Here is a 21,799-nt window from a genome sequence, read left to right as displayed (position 1 = left end):
CAAATCCTGGCACCGGCCAGGCAACATAGCAGTCTGGATTCTCGGTCCTCTCTACAGAGAACAGTGTCAATCCCCCTTACTATACTGTCCTCCACTACAACGACAATCGTTTGTGCTCCCCCCACTTGAATGGCTTCCTGTACCACAGTGCTATGGTCAGTCAGGTCATCTGCCCTGCAGCCCCACCCTCATCCAAACAAGCTGAAAGAACCCCAAACCCGTTGGGCAGTTGCAGAGGCTGACACTCCTGCATTCTTGCCCTCTGGGTCCCCTTACCTGCCTCAGCTGCAGTCACATCCCCCTGTCCCTGACTACCTTCCAAATCAGAAGATCCTGTCCTAAGTCGTGTGACCACCTGGTAGAAAGTACCCAGGTAATGCTCTACCTCCCTGATGTGTCGCAGCTCAGCCACCAGCCCAATGACTTTGAGCCAAAGCTCCTCAAGCTGCAGACGTGCTTGCCCTGGATAACACTGGCGTCCAGGAGGCCCACATGCTGCAGCCATGACACACAATCTGTCCTGCCATTCTTATGAGCTTTAATTAATTGCCTAATTACTTTATTCAATTGTTTATCGTTATATAGTTATTAATCTTATCACAAATTCCTGTACTATTTTAAACCTTAGGAATAGAATAGAATAGACCTTGACCGCTTACCAGATACTCACCAAACAGTTAGCTTCTTCCCCTGTGGTAGAGCAAGGATGAAAAAGTTAGAAAAAGCAAAGGAGTACCTCCTTCCCCTCGTGACTGAACTCCCTCAGCTTACCAAACTCACTCTCTTTTGAGGTCGCAAGCTTAGTGTTTGTCGCACTGAGTGTCCCTGAATTTATATGTGCTAAACAAAGGGTCTAGCTGAGCCCAGGTACAAGATCAGTTCAAGCTAGTTGCCTTAATTAACTATTTCAGCTGTTTCCAGTGGATAGCTTCTATCTCCCTGCTTAGGCCCCTGGATGAGACTTAGAATTTAAACAGCACTTGCAGTTAAATGTTAAATACAAACAATATTAGATCTTTCAAAAGATATTTAAATCTCCCTCAGCTCACTAAACCCTCTCACTCTTGAGGTGGCACTCTAGTCTGTCGGAAACAGGGTATACCTCTTCTTGACCTTACTTCATAACACTAAGGCATTCAACATCGTCAGCAGTGCAGGACTCTGCAAGATTTTAGGAAAAAGTGGCTGTCCACCAAAGCTCCTTGGCCTCATCCATTCCTCCCATGGCATCACGTACTGCACTGTATAGTTTGATGGCTCCACTTCCAGCATTTCAGATTGAAGAATGGAGTGAAACAGGGCTGTGCCCTAGACCCTACCCTGTTTGGCATCACCTCCATGCTCCTGACTTTGCCTTTCCAGCAGATATGGAAGGAGCCTACTTCCGTACTAGATCAGACAGCAAGCTCTACAATCTTAGCAAGACTGAAAGCAAAGACAAAACACATTGTGCCCTGATCAGAGAACATCTCTACACTGATGAAGCTGTGCTAGTGCAAGATGGAGTCTCTTGTTGGATACGTTCATTGCCTGGTACTTGTATGGCACGAATGTTACTTGCCACTTATCAGCCCACGCCTGAATATTGTCCAGGTCTTGCTGTGTTTCAGTATCTGAGGAGTCGTGAATGGTTCTGAGCATTGCGCAATTATCGGTGAGCATTCCCAATTCTGACCTTATCAGTCATTGATGAAGCAGCTGATGAAAGTTGGGTCTAGGATACTACCCTGAGGAACTCCTGCAGTGATGTCCTGTAACTGAGATGAATGACCTCCAACAATGACCATCATCTCCCTTTGCCCTAGGTATGATTTCCACCAGTGGAGAGTTTTTAGCTTTGCTAGGGCTCCTTGATGCCACACTTGGTCAAATGCTGCCTTGATGCTGAGCGCAGTCATTCTCACCTCTGGAGTTCAGCTCTTTTATCCATGTTTGGGCCAAGGCAGTAATAAGGTCAGGAGCTGAGTGACCCTGGGGGAACCTAAACTGAGCATCAGTGAGGAGATTGTTGCTATGTAAGTGCCGCCTGATAGCACTGTTGACGACACCTCCCATCACTTTACTGATGATTCAGATTAGACTGATGGGGTGGTAATTGACTAGATTGGGTTTGTCCTTTTTTGTGGACAGTGATTACCTGGGCAATTTTCCACATTGCCAGGTAGATGCCAGTGTTGGAACAGCTTGGTTAGGGGCACGAGTAGTTCTGGAGCACAAGTTTTCAGTACTAATGCTGGAAAGTTGCCAGGGCCCATAGCCTCTGCAGTACCCAGTGCTTTCAGCCATTTCTTGATATCACGTGGAGTGAATCAAATCGGCTGAAGACTGGTGTCTTTGATGCTGTGGATCTCAGAAGGTGGCAGAGATGGATCACCACTTTGTACTTCTGGCTGAAGATGCTTGCAAATGTTTTGGCTACATCTTTAGCACTGATGTGTTGGACTCCCCCGTCATTGAAGATGGGGACATTAGCAGAGCCTCTCCTCCAGTTGATAGTTTAGTTGTCCACCATCATTCACGACTGGACGTGGCAGGACTGCAGAGTTTAGATTTGATCCATTGGTTGTGGTATCGCTTAGCTGTACGTGTCAGGTGCTACTTCTGCTTTTTGACATGCCTGTAGTCAATTGAGGCATTCAAGAGGGAATTGTATTATTATCTGAAAAGGAAGAATGTGCAGTACATCCGGGAGAAAGCAAGAGAGTAGCACTAGGTGAATTGCTCCTTCAGAGAGGCAGCACAAACACAAAGGGCCGAACGGCCGCCTCCTGTCTGTGATTCCCTTGAAGTGCATGTTAAATAAGCCGAGGAATGATAGCCCAATTAGCTTGTCAGTAGTGGGAAGCATAATAGAATCCTTTCTCAAGGATGTGATAGAAAAACATCCAGAAACTGGGTTGGCACCTCATTTTTGGTATCTTGTTGCTGCCCCAGCATGCTCTCCTGCACTCTTCATTGAATCAGGGTTGTTACCCCAGCTTGATGGCATTGGTAGAGTGGTACAGCTGGGCCATGAGATTACAGACTGTGGTTGAATGCAATACCACTGCTGCTGATGGCCCACAGCATCTTCTGGATACAGCCTTGAGTTGCTAGATCTGTTCGAAATCTATCCATTTAGCATGGTGGTAGTGCCACACAACACAATGGAGGATATCCTTAATGTGAAGACAGGGCTTCACCTCTACAAGAACTGTGGGACAGGACATACCCAGGAATGGTGATGGTGTTCGGGATATTGTACGGTATGATTCAGTGTGTGTGACTGTCAAACCATTGTTCGACTAGTCTATGGGACAGCTCTCCCAGTTTGGCACAAGCCCTTGGATGTTAGTAAGGAGGTCTTTGCAAGATTAACAGGGCTGGGTGTGCCATTGTCGTTTCCGGTGCCTAGGTTGTACCAGTTTCATTCCTTTTAGAGTTTGTAGTGGTTTGATACAACTGAGTGGCTTGCTGCTATTTCAGAGAGCATTTAAGAGTCAGCCACATAACTAAGAGTCTGGAGTTACATGTAGGCCAGACCAGATAAGGATGGCAAACTTCCTTCCCTAAAGGACATTAGTGAACCAGATGGGTTTCTACAAAAATCGACAATAGTTTCATGGTCACCATTACTCAGACTAGTTTTTAATTCCAGATTTATTCACTGAATTTAAATTCCACTAGCTGTTGTGGTGGGATTTGAACCCATGTCCCCAGAGCATTAGCCTGGACCTCTAGATTACGAGTGCAGTAATTAGTATTAGTCTAGAACTTGGCACCTTATTAAAGGGAAAATCCAGGTATATTTTGTAAAAACAGAAAATACTGGAAAAACTCAGCAGGTCTGACAGCATCTGTGGAGATAGAAACAGAGTTTTTACGTTTTGAGTCCGAATGACTCTTCAGAGCTTCAGATCAGCTTCTGCTCTGAAGAAGAGTAATACAGACTCAAAATGTTAACTCTGTTTCTCTCTCCACAGATGCTGTCAGAGTTTTTCTAGCATTTTCTGGTTTTATTTTGTATTTCCAGCATCCGCAGTATTTTGCTTTTATCGAGGTATATTATGTCTACTTCATTACTCTTATTTATCCTTTCTGTAACATCAAAGAATTCAATAAGGTTGGACCAACATGACCTTCTGTTTTGGAATCTATGCTGACTTCTCTTTGATATTATTTCAGTTTCTGGATGTTTTTCTATCACATCCTTGAGAAAGGATTCTATTATGCTTCCCACTACTGACAAGCGAATTGGGCTATCATTCCTTGGCTTATTTAACATGCACTTCAAGGGAATCTCAGACAGGAGGAGGCCGTTCGGCCCTTTGTGTTTGTGCTGCCTCTCTGAAGGAGCAATTCATCTAGTGCTACTCTCTTGCCTTCTCCCGGATGCACTGCACATTCTTCCTTTTCAGATAATAATACAATTCCCTCTTGAATGCCTCAATTGAACTTGGCTCCACTAAACTCTCAGGCAGTGCATTCCAGATCCTAACCACTTGCTGTTTGATAATGTGTTTCCTCCTGTTGCCATTGCTACTTTTGCCAATTACATTTAAATCTATGCTCTCTGGGCCTCGATTCTTCCACAATGGGAACAGTTTCTCCCTATCTACTCTGTCCAGCCCCTCATGATTTTTAATACCTGTATCAAATCTCCTCTCAACCTTCCCTTCTCAAAGGAAAACAATCCAATTTCTCCAATCTATCTATCTACTGAAGTTCCTCATCCTTGGAACCATTCTAGTGAATCTTCTGCACTCTTTTTAATGCCTTCACATCCTTCCTAAAGTGTGGCACCCAGATGTGGATGCAGTAATCCAGTTGAGGTTGAACCAGTGCACAAGTTCAACATTGCAACAAGTGCCCAAGCCTGGATATTGTCCAGGTCTTGCTGCATTTGGACGTGGACTGCTTCAGTATCTGAGGAGTAGCAAGTGGTGCTGAACATTATGCAGTCATTGGCGAACATGTTCAATTCTGACATTATGATGGAAGGAAGGTCATTGATGAAGCAGCTGAAGATGGTTGGGCCTTGGTCGCTACCCTGAGGAACTCCTGCAGTGATGTCCTGGAACTGAGATGATTGACCTCCAACAACCACAACCACCTACCTTTTGTGCTTGGCATGACTCCAATCAGTGGAGAGTTTTCCCCCTGATACCCATTGACTCCAGTTTTGCTAGGGTTCTTTGATGCCACATTTGGTCAAATGCTGCCTTGATATCAAAATGATTCAGTTCACGTTATTCTGCATTAAATTTCATCTGCCATTTGCCTGCGCATGCCACCTACCTATGTCCTTTTTGAAGTTCTATACTACTATCCTCGCAGTTCAAGATACTTTCAAGTTTTGTATCATCAGCAAATTTTGAAATTGTGCCCTGTACACCAAGTTCTAGGTCTTTAATATATATCAGGAAGTGCAGGGGTCCTAACACCAACTCCTAGGGAACCCCACTCCAAACCTTCCTGCAGCCCAAAAAAACAACCATTCACCTCTGCTCTCTGTTTCCTATCATTCAACCAATTTCGTATTGGTGAGACCACACCTGGAATACAGTGTACAGTATTGGCCTCCTTATTTAAGGCACGATGTAATTGCGTTGGAAGCAGTTCAGGGAAGGTTTACTAAACTAATACCTGGATTGGGCGAGTTGCCTTATGATGAAAGGCTGGACAGGCTAGACTTGTATCTGTTAGAGTTTGGAAGAGTAAGAGGTGACTTGATCAAAACACAAAATCCTGAGTGGTCTTGAGAGGTTCGATGTGGAGAGGATGTTTCCTCTTGTGGGGGAATCTACTACTAACTAGGGGTCACTGTTTAAAAATAGGGGTCACCCATTTAGGACAGGGATGAGGAGAAATTTTTTCTACCAGCGGGTTGAATGTCTTTAGAACTCGTCCTCAAAAGGCGGTGGAAGCAATGTCTTTGAATATTTTTAAGGCAGAGCGCAATTCTGGATAAGCAAGGAGATGAAAGGTTATCCGGGAGTAGACGGGAATGTGGATTTGAGGTTACAATCAGATCAGCCATGATCTAATGGAATGGTGAGCAGGCTTGAAGGGTCAAGTGGCCTACTCCTACTCCTGCCAATTCTATGTTCGTATGTTGCTGCTGTGCCTTTTATTCCATGAGCTTTAACTTTGCTCACAAGTTTGGAAGTCCATGCATACCACATCAAGAGCATTACCCCCATCAAGCATCTCTTCTCATCAAAAAACGCCAAGTTAGTTAAACATGATTTGCCCTTAACAAATCCTTAATTAACCTGCATTTGCCCAAGTGACTATTAATTTTGTCTTGAATTATCGTTTCTAGAAACTTCCTCACCACCGAGGTTAAACTGATTGGCCTGTAGTTTCTGGGCTTATCTTTACACCCTTCTTTTGAATGAGTACGCAACATTTGCAATCTCCCATCCTCTAGCACATCTTAGGCAATCTGGAAAATTCCCACTCTCACTTCCCTCAGTCTCCTTGGATCTCTTGCTTCTGAAATAAAATTGCGTGGTTGCAAGCAACCTCAGTAATAATGTGGCTATAAATGTTGCCACAGTACTGTTTTCTATCAAAATATAAACAGAAACCTCACAACAACTGTCCTTCTGCACACCATGATGTTACCCAACTGAAACACTTGCTACTCAGGCCTACTGTTGTTGGCTCTCTGTATTAGAATAGAACGTTTAGCCAGTGACTGTAAGACTTGAACAGTTCACACACCTACATATTCAACACACCTGGATATTAAAGCAAAAGAAGTCAGTTTGAAATTTGTGTTTTTACTCTGATTTAATCAGCTTTATTTCTTGGTATTTACAAGACAGCTTAATACATTTCCAGAAAGGTAGTCATTGTTGGCCATGTTCTTTACTAATTGGTGTTCCAAAGAAACCTGTTGTGCCCTTCCTCTTTTCTTGGTCCTTCCACTTTAGATTCCTGCAACTGTCAATTCCTCCCACATGGTGCCATATGTAATGAAGGGATGTTGAAGTTAATGTCTTTGTATTGTTATCAGTGTTGCTGCAAAATATGCCACATGAGGATTAATTAAGCAGAGACTGATTTTCCACTTCTTTGCAATCAGATGAAGTGCACCATCTGCTGGCTGGGCATTTGCCACTGTTACTTCAGTTGAATAATTTGTAACTGAATTTTAGACACTCTTCTGCTGACCACCTACTTAGATTTTTTTCATTTTGAGAATAATGCAAAAACCAGCATTGTTTCTCTTGATCCCAAAATAGCCTAAAATGAAAACTGATGCAAATTTAAAGATTGGTACAACTGCACCTTGCAATTATATACTGCCTTCTACGTAGTAAAATGTCCCAAGGCTCTTCACAGGAGTGTTATCAAGCAGAATTTGAGAATGTGCCAAGTGGGACAGATGACCAAAAGAGAGACATTTTCAGGAGTATCTTAACAGAGGAGGGATTGTTTAGGGAGGAAATTAGAGTTTAGAACAGCTGAAGGCAAGAACATTATCCGCGGTGCACTGAAAATCAGGGATGCACAAGAGGCTAGAATCTGAGGAGTACAGAGCTCTCGCTGGGGTGTAGGGCTGAAGGAAGTTACTGAGATAGGGAAGGAATTTGAAAAGAAAGATGAGAGTTTTAAAATTGAGGCTTTTTCTGTTCCAGAACCAGTGTAAGTCAGTAAGCTCAGTAGTGATGGGCAAACTGGGCTTGGTGTGAGGTAGAATACAGATGGCAGAGTTTTGGATGAGCTTAAGTTTATGTTGGATAGAAGATAGGCCAGGCAGGAGAACATTGGAAAGTCTAGTCTAAAGATAACAAGGGCATGAAGGTTTTAGCAGCAAATAAGATGAGGCAGGGCCATCAGTAGCAGATTTATGTACCACCACAATCTTTAATCTAATGGCCTGGCATATCCCTCACTTTAGCATTACTATCAAGCCAGGGACCCACCCTGGTTCAATGAGGAGTGTAGACAAGCATGCCAAGGGTGGCCCAAAACAAAAACAGAATTACCTGGAAAAACTCAGCAGGTCTGGCAGCATCGGCGGAGAAGAAAAGAGTTGACGTTTTGAGTCCTCATGACCCTTCAGCAGAACTGAGTGTGGCACCTGGCATACTTAAAAACAAGGTGCCAGCCTGGTGAACCCACAACACAGAACTTCTATGCATGCTAAACTTCGGAAACAGCTATAGACTAAGCTAAGCAGTCCCACAGCCAATGGATGCAATTAAAGCTCTGTAGTCCTGTTGACAACAATCAGCTTTGTCCCAGTCAATCAGCTTTGCCCCAGTCATGTACCATATGTTCACTAATGCCAACTGACATTGGGCTAATATTGGTGTCTGCTTCATTATTTGCAGCATTTGGTAATGCCTTTTTGTTCCATTGTATTGTTTGGCTCCAGAACTGATGAAAGATCATCAATTGAAATGTTAACTCTGTCTTTCTCTCAGCAGATGCTGGCTGACTTGATGAGTATTTCCAGCATTTTCTATCCTCACTTGGGAAACCACTTAACTAGTTATCTTGTCCTCACTTGAGTCCACTAGCTTCTGGTTTGATATTAGGATGTTAGTGGAGATTCCTTAATCACTTTTTTTGGAAGATCATACATAAGTAGGGAGGTTATGCTTCAGTTATTCAAGGCATTGGTGAGACCACATCTGTAGTACTGCGTACAGTTTTGGTCTCCTTATTTAAGGAAGGATGTAAATGTATTGGAAGCAGTTCAAATAAGGTTTGCTAGACTAATACCTGGAACAGGTGAGTTGTCTTATGAGGATATGTTGGCAAGCTAGGCTTGTATCTGCTGGGGTTTAGAAGAGTAAGGGGCGACTTGATTGAAACATATAAGAATCTGAGGGATCTTGAGAGGGCGGATGTGGAGAGGATGTTTCCTCTTGTGGGTGAACCTAGAACTAGGAGTCACTGTTTAAAAATAAAGGGTCACCCATTTAAGACAGAGATGAGGAGAAATTTTTTCTGAGGGTTTAGAGCCTCGTCTTGAAAAGGTGGCGGAAGCAGAGTCTTTGAATATTTTTTAGGCAGAGCTAGATTCTTGATGAGCAAAGGGGGTGAAAGGTTATTGGGGGTAGGTGAGAATGTCATGTTGAGGTTACAGTTGGATCAGCCATGATCTTATTGAATGGTGGAGCAGACTCGAGGGGCCATGTGGCCTAATCCTCCTAGTTCATTTGTATCATCTCTGAATTCTATTTTATTTTGTGCTTGAGGAGGCAAAACTGAACCAAACAAGTAGTTTTGTGCCCTCCATGCCATCCAGTTTAACTGCAGTGTCACTCACCAAAAATGCATGATACGTTGCTGCTCTCTGCAGCAGAGATGTAGCCATGAACAGTTTTTTTTAAAAGATCGCCGAATGCATTTGATAATTTGGACCAACTTAACTTCAAAAGGCTAATTTGCAGGACACCTATAAAGTGCCATTTGGATCGACTATTGAACTTTTTATGGCGATAATGATTTTTTAAAAATAGTTTTGCTTTGGCCAGGAGTCTTATGTGTCATAGGGAAAATATGCTGTCAGTAAATCCTTATTGTTTTGTGAATTGCCAGAACTTGAGTCTTTAATTAGCTAGAACATTTTGTAACTGAATGAATTAGGCGGTTTTACAAAAATAGCTATAATGTTAACTGCAAGTGGTTATAAACGGCCCATAAAAGTCAGCTTCTTGAAGGCAGAGGATCTGGTCTATTAGCAGCAGCAACCCAGCAAGAATGAGTCTGAGAAAAGGAAGACAGTGATGCATGGGAGAGGGAAAGGGAGAAATGAGTGACCATGAAGTTGAGCAGGGAGGGGGCAGAATATAGGAGTGTGGCTTTGTAGGGGGGAGGAGCAACGAGAGAAGCTGAAGTGGGCATGGAAGGAGTGTTCTAGCATGAGGTGGGTTAGATGCAGAGGCGAATGTTTAGCTAAATGGGAGTAGCAGGAGTGGTAGAAAAGTATGAAGTGGAGGGTTGGAAGAAGATTGGGTTTTTAATGGAAACGATGTAATGTGAACTGATTCCAGAGTAGTGTACCTCCTGGGTTGGGATGGAGAATGAGGTGGGAGAGTGATGGCCTGGTTTGTCTACTCTAGATTTTTTGATCTAAAAATATATCAATTATGAAGTGAAAGATAACGTAAAATTCAGTATATAATTTTCAGTGTGAAGATTCTAATTTTGTTGAGGGAACACGCACCCAGACTCTTCAAGTACACCATCAATTTTAGCCCTTGAGTGTTTTACTATATTTGTCTCTCCAATACAAGTGAGGCATTTGGGTAATTCCTACAGCTGAAGTTACAATATCCATATAATGACTTTATTAGCCTTTCACATAAAAATTAATCAGGGCTGTTCTTGACTTGGCAACTGTGCTCGTTTTTATTTGAAGCAGTTGGTCAACTTATTGCTAATCTTTTGTTAGCATAAATCTACTCACTGCTTCTTCATAGAGAAGGAAGTGACATTACATCTGGAATAGTAGTTAAATATATACTTTGGTATACCGTGATAAAAGCCATTTTGTAACTAGTCAAATACTGTCCACTGGTTTGCCGTGTTTGATTTGGGTTAATGTACGCTGAAGGTTTGATCAGCTACATTCTATAACTAGCATGCAATTATGAATTTACAGTCTCTTTTGTCTGTATTCCAGTTCTCTGCTGTTCCGGAACCTTTGAGCTGCCATGACTACCTGCCTGAATTGTCTCACATGTCTTCCTGCACAGAGCAGAAAGGCAGCACTGTGTCTTGGGAACAGCTGGAGGCCATGGAACTCCCATCTTTCCAGCCTGCCTACTTGGTCTTATGCCGAGTTCTCCTCAACGTTATTCATGAGTGCTTGAAACTAAGGTTGGAGCAGAGACCTGCAGGAGAGCCATCATTGCTCAGCATTAAACAGGTAACCTGCCAAAATTATCGCATTCATAGGGCAGAAGTTAAAATTTGAGCCTGCTTTCATCTTTCTCTTGGAGCAGTGATGTTGGTGTAATTTCACATGCATTTTCTTTATGTAGTATTGATGTGTAGAAAGCTCGCTCTCTCTGATAGAGTACTTTGTAACTGTATCAGCAAATTTATCTGCTGGCATGGATTATCCCTTTTAAATTGAACAATTTCCGATTTTTTTATACCTGTTTGTGCTTCTCAAGTTTTCATTAAAAAAACTTTTATTGTTTTGAATGTCAATGGTTAAGACTTTTTGTGCCATAACAGTACATTTAAGAGATTAGTTCAAATTAATTACAAAAAAATGAACTATTATACTTAAGCTACATTGCAAATGTTCTGGATTAATGGTCTATTTTTTAATACTAGTTTTGTCATAAAATGTGCACTTTTTAAAGTTTATTGCAGTACCTGAGTTTTCAGATGACCAATAAAACAAATATGCTGGGCCAAATCTTGCTGGAGTGGGGCATCTCATGGTTTACTTGATTAGACTTCTACACCCTTCAGTTTGAATTTATTTTTTCACTGTGAAATACTGGAAGTACAAGCTTATAATGGTGCAGAGAGGGGAACAGGGCGTTAGGGACCTTGATGAATGATGGGACTAATAATATAACTTATTAGTGAAGTTTAAAGATTGTGAAAGAAATGGGGATGGTGGATATTAGAGTAAGTGAATTAAGAATCAAATCAGCAAAAAGAGAAATGGAGAGAAGGGAAGGAAGATCAAATTAAGAGTAGAGAGAAATGGGAAAGGAAAATTAAGAAAAAAAGTTAATTTATGTTTTTTAAATCTTTTAAGAACAGTTTAAATTGTTTCCTTTCTTGACCAGAGAGATTGATTGGTATTGTAGTGATTATGTCATTAAAAGGATACTTAAGTTGTTGAGTTCCAGCCCTAAATTTCTGCAGTGAGCTTGATGGGCAATTAATAGCCAGTTCTTAAGATTAACAGGGAGGCTTAAAGGCACAATGCTGTTTGCTTTGCACAGTGTAGTGAAAATCTCCACAATTTACAACTTTTGGCATATCTCTTCTTCTCAAGAACTTTTTGGCCGATTTGCGCATTAATAACTTTGTGTCATTAAAGCATCAGTTTTCCAGCAAGATTTGGCTCATGTTTTTTCCAAATACTGTTTTGTTTTGAAAACAATTCAGTTATAGTTGAGAAATTAGATACTTTAAACAACAAGCACTCTGAGGTTACATCAGAACCCAGTAGTTTTGGAAATGAAGTCTGTTTTGTCAGGCAAGAATATATTTTTTCGAACTTGTGGTCATTTCTCAGATGGCAATCACAGGCTTCCTATGCACAATGAACAATCTAGAATACAATGTAGTTTTAATATTGACTTCCCAAAACCCACATTATTGGCCCTTGTAGTGCACACCAATTTTATTTTTTCCTATCCTCTTCCCCTCTTGTAGGTGCAGACTTTTTGTTAGCCATGGATGCCATTTGCCCTGTGGTTCCTTAAATGTTCGTACCCTGCGTGTAAATGTCATCAAGATATTCAGTCATGGGGGAGATTTAATGCCAAGCCTGACCCTGACGCCACTTGACATTCACACAGCTAACAGAAATCTCTTTTTAGTGATCCGGAATAGATACGCTGATTAGTATTTCACCTTGCTTATGCATAGGAATTGAAACCAATTCTGGTGCCCTACCATCAACCTGCCTGAAATCAGTTAATTCAGAGCTACAGAGTTTAAATCATTTTTATGTAATGTCAAAAGTTCATTGGTATATTTACACTAATTTTATTGCCACAGCTGGAAATTGTAAACCAATAATTACCTATCTCATACCAATCTTGCCAAAAAAGTCTTCAATATTTGGCATCATTTATAAATGTTTCCAAATACTGCATATAACGGTTATTTGTATTACAGTTGGTTCGAGAGTGCAAGGAAGTGCTGAAGGGTGGCCTACTTATGAAGCAGTATTATCAATTCATGCTGCATGGGATCGTGGATGAATTCCAGAGACGGCAAAAGGTTAACAATAATATTGATGAATTTGAGGAAGATCTACATAAAATGTTAATTGTGAGTATATTAATGAGTGGCGCTTTCTATAAATCACATGAGTTGAAGCCTGGGTTATCATGATTTTTCTTTTGCATTTGCAATTGACATGTTTTACCATATTGGACAAAAACATTCAGAACTGCATTGCATTACTGTTCTGTCTAAAAATGAATTATTTCGCAGCAGCACGGAAACCAGCTGATTCAATTTAACTTAACTCTTATGCATTTTGTGCTGGTAGTGCTGGAAATACATGTTCTGTAAATTGTAATCTTATTTATAAAATGAGTACGACTGTCAAACTGCTGCTTCCCATCAAGTTTTTTTTTTAAATCGGAGTCACGTCTTTCTAAATATTTTTTAATTTTATAGTTCATTTTAAGATATGCACTTGCAAAGTTAATGTAGTTAGCTGTCTAACTTATGACCAAATAGAATGAATCTTGCACTGGTGATTTATGTAAACTCTGTTGCACAGTTTTTTGTCATATGCATTTTAAATCCTAAGTTGTTAAAAAAGGCATAATTCTTGTGCCTTATCATTGTGACCTTTGTGTGCTTGTAGAATACGTGTTCTGTGGCATAAAATCTAAAACAGTGAAATACCATTGCTTGAATGTGATATATTAGCTGCATAGAATGGAGCACAACCACATTTAAAAGGAAGGGCATTTGCAATTTATCTGTGAGCAACATTGTTTGCCAAATGTCCTGAACTATCAGGTCTTATGTTGAGAACTCCAGTCTATAACATTGTAGTTGGAGAACACCATTGTTTTCCCTTTTTTGAAATGTATTCTGAATAATTCATTTCTGTTGTGATGTCCATTTGGTACCTAATCTGTAATCTTATTAAATGCTTCGCATAAAATTTGATTCTGTGAAGTCTGCATGGGAATTATTTCCCCCAACCCCACACACACACACACACCCCCCGCCCTCCACCAATTTTCTCCTATTCATTCAGTCTCCTGTGGCGAAGGCAGTGGCTGGAGTTAGGCGACTGTCCCCTGAAATGGCCGCCTTTGTGTGTGAATCCAGTGAGAGTGAAACTGTGTGCAGTTTTGTTTAAACTGATATCTACATGCAGGCTTTTCAGCAAGGGTCATTAGCGATGAGCAGATTCTATTCATCGCACCAGTCCCCCCTTCCTTCGGTTTTGAAATCAAGGGCTCAAAACAGTGGAAACCCTAGAGTATGGAATGTGTAGAGGGGAACTTAAAAAGGAAATTAGGAAAGCAAAAAGGGAGCATGAAAAAACGCTTAGAGGTAAAATAAAGGAAAATGCGAAGTTATTTTACAAGTATATGAAGAGTCAGAGGATATCTAGGGAAAGAGTAGGGCCCATTAAGGACCATAGTGGTAATTTGTGTATGGAGCCGGAAAACATAGGTAGGGTTCTAAATGAATACTTTGTATCGGTGTTCACAAGTGAGAGAGATGACGTGGGTATGGAAATCAGGCAGAAGGACTGTGATATAATTAAAGAAATTAGCATAGAAAGGGAAGAGGTTCTAAGTGGTCCGGCAGTCTTAAAAGTAGATAAATCTCCAGGCCTGGTTGAAATGTATTCCAGGGTGTTGAGTGAAGCAAGGGAGGAGATAGCAGGGGCGCTGGCAATAATTTTCAATACCTCTCTGGCCACAGGAGAGGTGCCAGAGGTCTGGAGGACAGCCAATGTGGTACAGTTATTCAAGAAGGGAGGAAGGGATAAACCAGGGAACTATGGGCCAGTCAGTCTAACCTCAGTGGTGGGGAAACTATTGGAAGCAATTCTGAGGGACAGAATTAATCTACACTTGGGGAGGCAGGGATTAATCAAGGACAGTCAGCATGGTTTTGTTAAGGGGTCATGTCTGACCAATTTGATTGAATTTTTCGAAGAGGTGACCAGGTGTGTAGATGAGGGCAATGCATTTGACATAGTCTACTTGGACTTCAGCAAGGGTTTTGATAAGGTCCCACATGGGAGACTGATAACGAAGGTAAGAGCCCATGGGATCCAAGGCAATTTGGCAAATTGGATCCAGAATTGGCTGAGTGGCAGGAAGCAGAGGGTGATGGTCGAGGGGTGTCTTTGTGACTGGATGCCTGTGTCCTGTGGGGTTCCACAGGGATCGGTCTTGGGTCCCTTGCTGTTTGTGGTATATATAAACGATTTAGACTTGAATATAGGAGGGTTGATCAGTAAGTTCGTGGATGACACGAAAATTGGTGGGGTAAATAGTGAGGAGGATAGCCTTAGATTACAGGAGGATATAGAAAGGGTGGTCAGATGGGCTGATCAATGGTAAATGGAATTTAATCCGGATAAGTGTGAGGTGATGCACTGGGGCAGGACAAACAAGGCACGGGAATACGCGATGAATGGTAAGACCCTGGGAAGTACCGAGAATCAGAGGGACCTTGGTGTGCATGTCCACCGGTCCCTTAAGGTAGCGGGACAGGTAGATAAGGTGGTTAAGAAGGCATATGGGATGCTTGCCTTTATTAGCCAAGGCATAGAATATAAGAGCAGGGAGGTTATGCTGGAACTGTATAAAACGCTGGTTAGGCCACAGCTAGAGTATTGTGTACAGTTCTTGAATCCGCATTATAGGAAGGATGTGATTGCACTAGAGAGAGTGCAGAGGAGATTTACTAGGATATTGCCTGGGCTGGAGAGTTTTAGTTAGGAGGAGAGATTGGATAGACTAGGGTTATTTTCCCTGGAGCAGAGGAGATTGAGTGGGGGGACATGATTGAGATGTATAAAATTCTGAGGGGCATAGATAGGGTAGACAGGAAGGAGCATTTCCCCTTGGTGGAGGGATCAATAACCAGGGGCATAGATTTAAGGTAAGGGGCAAGAAGTTTACAGGGGATGCGAGGAGAATTTTTTCACCCAGAGGCTGGCGGGAATCTGGAACTCACTGCCTGAAAGGATGGCAGAGGCAGATACCCTCATAACATTTAAGAAGCATTTGGATATGCACTTGTGATGCCATGGCACACAGGGCTATGGGCCTAGTGCTGGAAAATGGGATTAGAATAGTTAGGTACTTGTTTGACCGGTGCAGACTCAATGGGCCGAAGGGCCTTTTTCTGTTCTGTAGATCTCTATGACACATTCCTGTGAATGATTAGATAGTTTATTGCACCTCCATACCTATCCTGTCTGAGATCAAGAAATGGAGCATAGGTCACAAATTCATGGTCTCTATAAATTGAGGATGACATTATGCTCCCTGGAGCCACCTGGGAGCTCTCCTGGGTTTTAAAAACAGTTGTTTTTTTTTTTGACCTCATGGACCATAACATGTCAGAGCTGTTCTGTTCCATTAGTGTAAACTTGGCGTACTTCTTGACCTAAGTTAAGCTCAGACCCCAACTGCGTTCTATTACCTACTGCCACTAATTTAGTATTGACCATCTGTTGCCAAAACCCTCATCCATGCTTTTATTACCTCTAAGCTTGATTATTAAAATTCTTTCATGGCCAGCTTCCCATCTTCCACCCTACATTGACTTCTCTAATTGCAGCAGGTGCTTTTAACCCATCACTATTCAATGACCTACATATTCTCCTTGTCTGGCAATAGCTCTTTTTTTGTTTCAAATCCCTCCATTACCTCCTCCCTCTTTGTAATATCCTATAGCCTTCCGAGACCTCTGTGCACTCCTCTGGCCTCTTGCACTTTAATCACTCCACAATTGGCAACCACACCTGCAGCTGTTTGGACCCTGGAAAGCACTAGTCTTCCCCCTCTCTATCTCTCTCCTTTATACCTCCCACTTTATTCAAGTTTACAAATGGTCGCTTGGTAGCACAGAACTTGAGCATTGCTGAGAAAAGACATTTTGTCGAAGCTTTTTGCCTTGCCCTCATCAGGACAATCACAAGAATACCAATGTCAGGGGAAGCAACAACTTTATACTGTAAGAGAAAAGAGTGCTGATTGGTGGCAAGGGGACCCTGATTGGTAGAAGCGTTGTCATGGAGAATGCACTGGTTAATAGTAACTAACAGTTAACTGCTGAGCATTGTTTGAAATTTAAACCAGGCAGCTTGACTCTGGTCAAGGCACTGCCCTGAGGATTGATCCAGCAAAAGGCTATCACTTATTTTGTTTAGCTGAAACAGGTGCAATGTGTGTACATGTTCAGTCTGTCTGCAAAGATCAGGGCCCAGTGTACTAATATACATAACTTCCAGTACATGCAAATGTGCCACACTGTGAGCCTGACTGACCATCTTAAATTGGTTGTCAGTGCAATGCTATAAATTAGCAGGGCAATGCCTCGACCAATCAGAGCCAAGCTGCCTGGTTTAACTGTCAGTTACTATTAACTGGTGCATTCTCCATGGTAACACCTCTACTAATCAGAGTCCACTTACCAACCAATCAGCACTGTCTTCTCATACAGTATAAAGTTGCTGCTTCCCCTGATATTGATATCATTGCAATTGTCCTGATAAGGGCAAGATGAAAAGCTTCGACAAAATGTCTTTTCTCAGCAATTATTCAAGTTTTTGGTTGCATGCCCTAACATCTCTTTGTGGCTGTGTTGTTAAAGGTTATTAAAAGGTTCTTGTATGCGATGACATGACTCACCTTTAACCACCACTCCCACACCCCCATTCTCGATAACATGGATTATTGTGGGAATTGTGTGTTTGAACAAAAGCTCCATGGCACACCAATCTGCCTCCAAGATTTGTGTGGGGTGGTGTTCATTTTTGGCTTCTATCTTCTTTGATTTTGGTATTTTTGCAATTATCACATGGGCCCTTTAGCTGTTTTATTCCTGGTGTTGTCTCCATTGGCTTTGTATACATAAAATGGCATGGAGCTAGTAGCTATTTTGCTGCATAATTTTATTGCAGCAAAGATATTACCACATGCAGTACTGGGAAAAGCAGGCTGGAAGATGAGTGCCACTGGTATAAAGTGTTAAAATACGCATTGGAAAGTTTGCACAATACAGCTTTTTTTCAGAATCTTTTGTGTTGTGTACATGTTTCCTTTGGCATTATAGGTTTATTTTGATTACATGCGGAGCTGGATTCAGATGCTACAGCATTTACCTCAAGCCTCCCACAGTCTGAAGAACCTTCTAGAAGTAGAATGGAATTTTACCAAAGAAATAACCCCTTGCATACGAGGAGGAGAGGCCCAAGCAGGAAAGCTCTTCTGGTAGGATCTGTGTTGTTATGATCCCTGTGGAGACTGATAACTTTAAAACAAAAGAAATTCGAACTTCCAGTTGACAGCTGAAAGGATGACACAAGATTTCAAATTTTAAAATTTTGATGTTAACAAACCAATTAAAAGCACTATTGACTAAACACTAGTGGATAGCTTACATGTTGAACTACAGAACAGAACTTTCCCCTTTTACTTTTAACACAACTGAGAAACCTGCATCACAGGTATACTGTACGCCATCCTTTAAGTAGTCATTTGATTTTTCCTGGACTCAGTCCAAAATGATTCTTAGCTCCTGAGGGTTTACTTCCGTTCTTTTCCTTTCCCAGCCTGGTAACTTTTAACCCCAGAACTGTCTTTCACATGAGGGTTTTTACTGAAAATTTTCCCCTGAACACAAGCTAGGCAAATCTTCCAGCCTCGTTTCAAATCCTCTCAAATTTGCACCTTTCAACCCAAGCTCCCACCTACATTCCTGTGTGGTAAACCATAGAGATTTCCAGCCTTCAGTTGCTCCCGAAACCTGACAGATTGAGTCTGAATTTCTTAGAAATATCTTGAGGATATCTTAGAAACCCTTCCCCTCTCGAAGCCCATCTCAATGGGCTTTGTATTCAGGTAGAAATGCTGATTAGCTATACTTGAGATCCCAACTCTCTTATTTTGAATGTAAATGGACAGTTTAAAATGTAACTGTTTACAAGCTGACATTTTCAACATATTCCTGGGAGAATATTCCTTTTGGAGAAGAGCAGTCTAATCACTATAAATACAGATGCTGCAGCCATCGCCTTCAAGTGTGAAGATCTTGCACCTTCTTTCAGCAAAACAGCCCGGGCGCCCCTTTAATATTTAACAGCCAAGTCACCCAGACCTGATGTTAGGTTGACTTCACATGACCCTCTTCATTTTACCCTAAACTGAAGACACAGTCACAAAACATAACAATCTTATAAACCTCATAATTATACCAATGGCCAGAATTTTCGGCTCGGCAAGCGGGGCAGGGCTCGTTCGCCGAGGCGTAAAATGATGCGGGGTGACGTCGGGCGTGCATCCAGACGTCGCTGCACGTCATTTAGTTTTTCAGTTTGGCGGGCACACAGTCGACTCGGCTGCGCGCCCGTCAAACTGTCAAAGGCCTATTAAGGCCATTTAAAAAGTAATTAAACTAATGAACTGAGCTGCCTAAGGTTGGCGGGCAGGCGAAGAGCCCAGGTGGCCTTCGCATTTTCATGGAACTTCATCCACGGGTGGGATGAGGTTTCATGATGTGCTTATAAATTGAATAAAAATTTTTATAAAACTACATTGACATGTCCCAGCTTATGTGACACTGTCACATGAGGGGCCATGTCTTAAAATTTTTTCTTTATTTAAATTTTTAAAGCTTAAACTAATCTCCCTGAGGCACAGAAGTGCCTCAGGGAGATTTCTGCGCTCTTTCGTGCACATGCGTGAAAGAGCGCAGGCCCCAACTCGGGGAACCTCCCCCCTGCCCTCACAGGGAGCGTTCAGCGCTTCTGGGCGCACGTCACGCTGGGTGGGCCTTAATTGGCCCACCAACGTAAAATGGTGGCGCCGATCGGTCCACGCCTGCCCTTGCACAACTCCCTTGAAGGGGGGAAAAATCTCTCTAATTCATACATAAATGATTGAAGTTAACCATAGAATGTAATTTTCTAATTTAGGTGATCAAATCCTATATCAGTAATCTTGCTGATCATTTGCCAAGCTCCATAGACAAAGTTTTATTCATTTTGTGCAATTTTTTTTTATCAGACTGAGCAATCTTATTAGTTCCTATTTTCTGAGTACGTGCAGAATTCATGAAACTTAGTTATACAGGGCCAGATTTTTTGTGGAGGAGGCAGGAAGTTGAGTCGGGAAACTTCCCAACCCATCACACTCGACTCCTTTAAAAGAGCCCCAGCCTGCTATATTTTCATCCCAGGGAGGTGGGGCAAAATGGAGTCGAGCCCAGGGAGACCTGAGGTGTCAGTGGAGGTAGGCAGATGGGACATTACAGCTGCAATGATGAATGTCAGGCCCTAAAATCCTTACCCGCCACCCCACATGCCCCCTCATATCTTCCATGCTCACTCATACCTCCTCATATCCCCAAGCCCCCTCCATAGCTACTCACCCAATATCCGCTGTGGGTAGAGCTCACAATGCCTTTAAAATGGACATTAAAAAATGAACTTCTAAAAACTTAATCTCATTCAAACACGATATGAAAAAAAAAACTCTTCCAAAAAAAAAAGCCGTTCCAAAAAAATTAAATCCCTCGAATCTGTTGTAAAAACAAACATCTATTTTCACTAGCCACATCAAAGACAGCTAATCCTTTAAGAACCCCTTAAAACTATCAATCAAAATGCCTGTGTCCCTTGCTGAGATAAGTAGTTCTGACTTAAACTCATCCACAATAAGCTGAACTGCCATGAGAAACCATCCCAGCTCTCAGACAATAGAGCCTATTGAAATTGCAAAAATAGATGGCTAAGTTTAGAAAACTAAGCTACGCCAGATGGCCTGTCAATCAATGCTCTCCAACAACAGAGGTCTTTTTTTTCCCTCTAACTGACAGCCAATGAGTTTTTTTTTCCTAATTTTAAATGGCTCTGGGCCTTTAAATCACTTCAAATCATTATACTAGAATTCACAAGCAATGTTTTCTTCAGTTTTGAATGCATAAGAACTCTAATGCATCTCAACAGTTACACGTTGCTGATCAATGTAACGGTCAACTTATCTTTGCAGGACAAAGCCCTATAATCAACCATGCAGTGAAAATTATGTACCTTACAGTACAGCATCTAACAATTGAAACTTGAGAGAACATTTTTATTGTACTTCAAAACCTGTGAATGAAGGAATCTAGGAGCAGGTGACTTTAATTTTGTTTGCCACTTGGGACTGGGGCTCCCCATAGTTCATGCCTCTGAGAGGCCTTTAAACCAAGTATATTTACCGAAGGGATGCGGCTCCAAAAAAAAATGGTGCAGATGTTGGACAAGCCCACCCCCACAATGGAGCAAGCAAGGGTGGGAGTACTGTGTGCAGGTTCGCTATCCACATCCTTATCCCTCACTGACAAAAATTGCTGGAAACTAGAATGGAGTTGGGAATCCCGGAATCGGGTCCCGTCTACCTTTTTTTAAAAGGCTTCCGAATCAGCCTGACTCAGCGAAAATCCAGGCTTTGGTCTCTACACAATGGCGTTGCCTTCACGTTGTATGTAAATCTCAAGAAAACAAGCAAGCTGCTGTGAGATGAAGCATTTTGACTCTCCTTTACCCTCCCTTTACCCCTATGCTTTCAACCCAAGGGCATTGACCCCAAATATGCCACTACCAGAGCCTAAAAGAGCAGAAATAAATCCACACCGCTCTGATCAAGTATCTTTCTCATCTCTGCAGTTCAGTAGTACTACATTCTTTGACGGTAAAATTGGGATTCATTGCAATATTGAAGATGGTACAAGTATCTCAGTGGTGAAGTGCCTTTATTAGTGTGTCACAGTATACAAACAAGCCATTTCATCTGTCAGTTTTCTCCACGTGGGACACTCCCTTGATCACTTCCAGTGTGTAGTTTATTCCTTATCCTTGAGCAGCTATGTAATTCATTTTATAAGAATTCAT

General features: G+C 41.9%; 1 protein-coding gene across 4 annotated transcripts in view; it reads left to right on the top strand.

The window, feature by feature from the left end:
* Positions 1 to 21,799, top strand: part of map3k4 (mitogen-activated protein kinase kinase kinase 4) — a 218,171-nt gene that overhangs the window by 114,318 nt on the left and 82,054 nt on the right. For all 4 annotated transcript variants that reach the window (XM_078556730.1, XM_078556729.1, XM_078556727.1 and 1 more), the window contains 3 exons: positions 10,631 to 10,876; positions 12,823 to 12,978; positions 17,980 to 18,137. In XM_078556730.1, the coding sequence (XP_078412856.1) occupies positions 10,631 to 10,876; positions 12,823 to 12,978; positions 17,980 to 18,137 (560 nt within the window). The remainder of the gene's footprint in view (positions 1 to 10,630; positions 10,877 to 12,822; positions 12,979 to 17,979; positions 18,138 to 21,799) is intronic.

The sequence above is a fragment of the Cetorhinus maximus genome, chromosome 14 (genome assembly GCF_964194155.1).
Source record: "Cetorhinus maximus chromosome 14, sCetMax3.hap1.1, whole genome shotgun sequence".
NCBI classification, from domain to species: Eukaryota; Metazoa; Chordata; class Chondrichthyes; order Lamniformes; family Cetorhinidae; genus Cetorhinus; species Cetorhinus maximus.
Note: the sequence above shows the minus strand (reverse complement) of the source record. Positions and strands in the feature narration are given on the sequence as shown.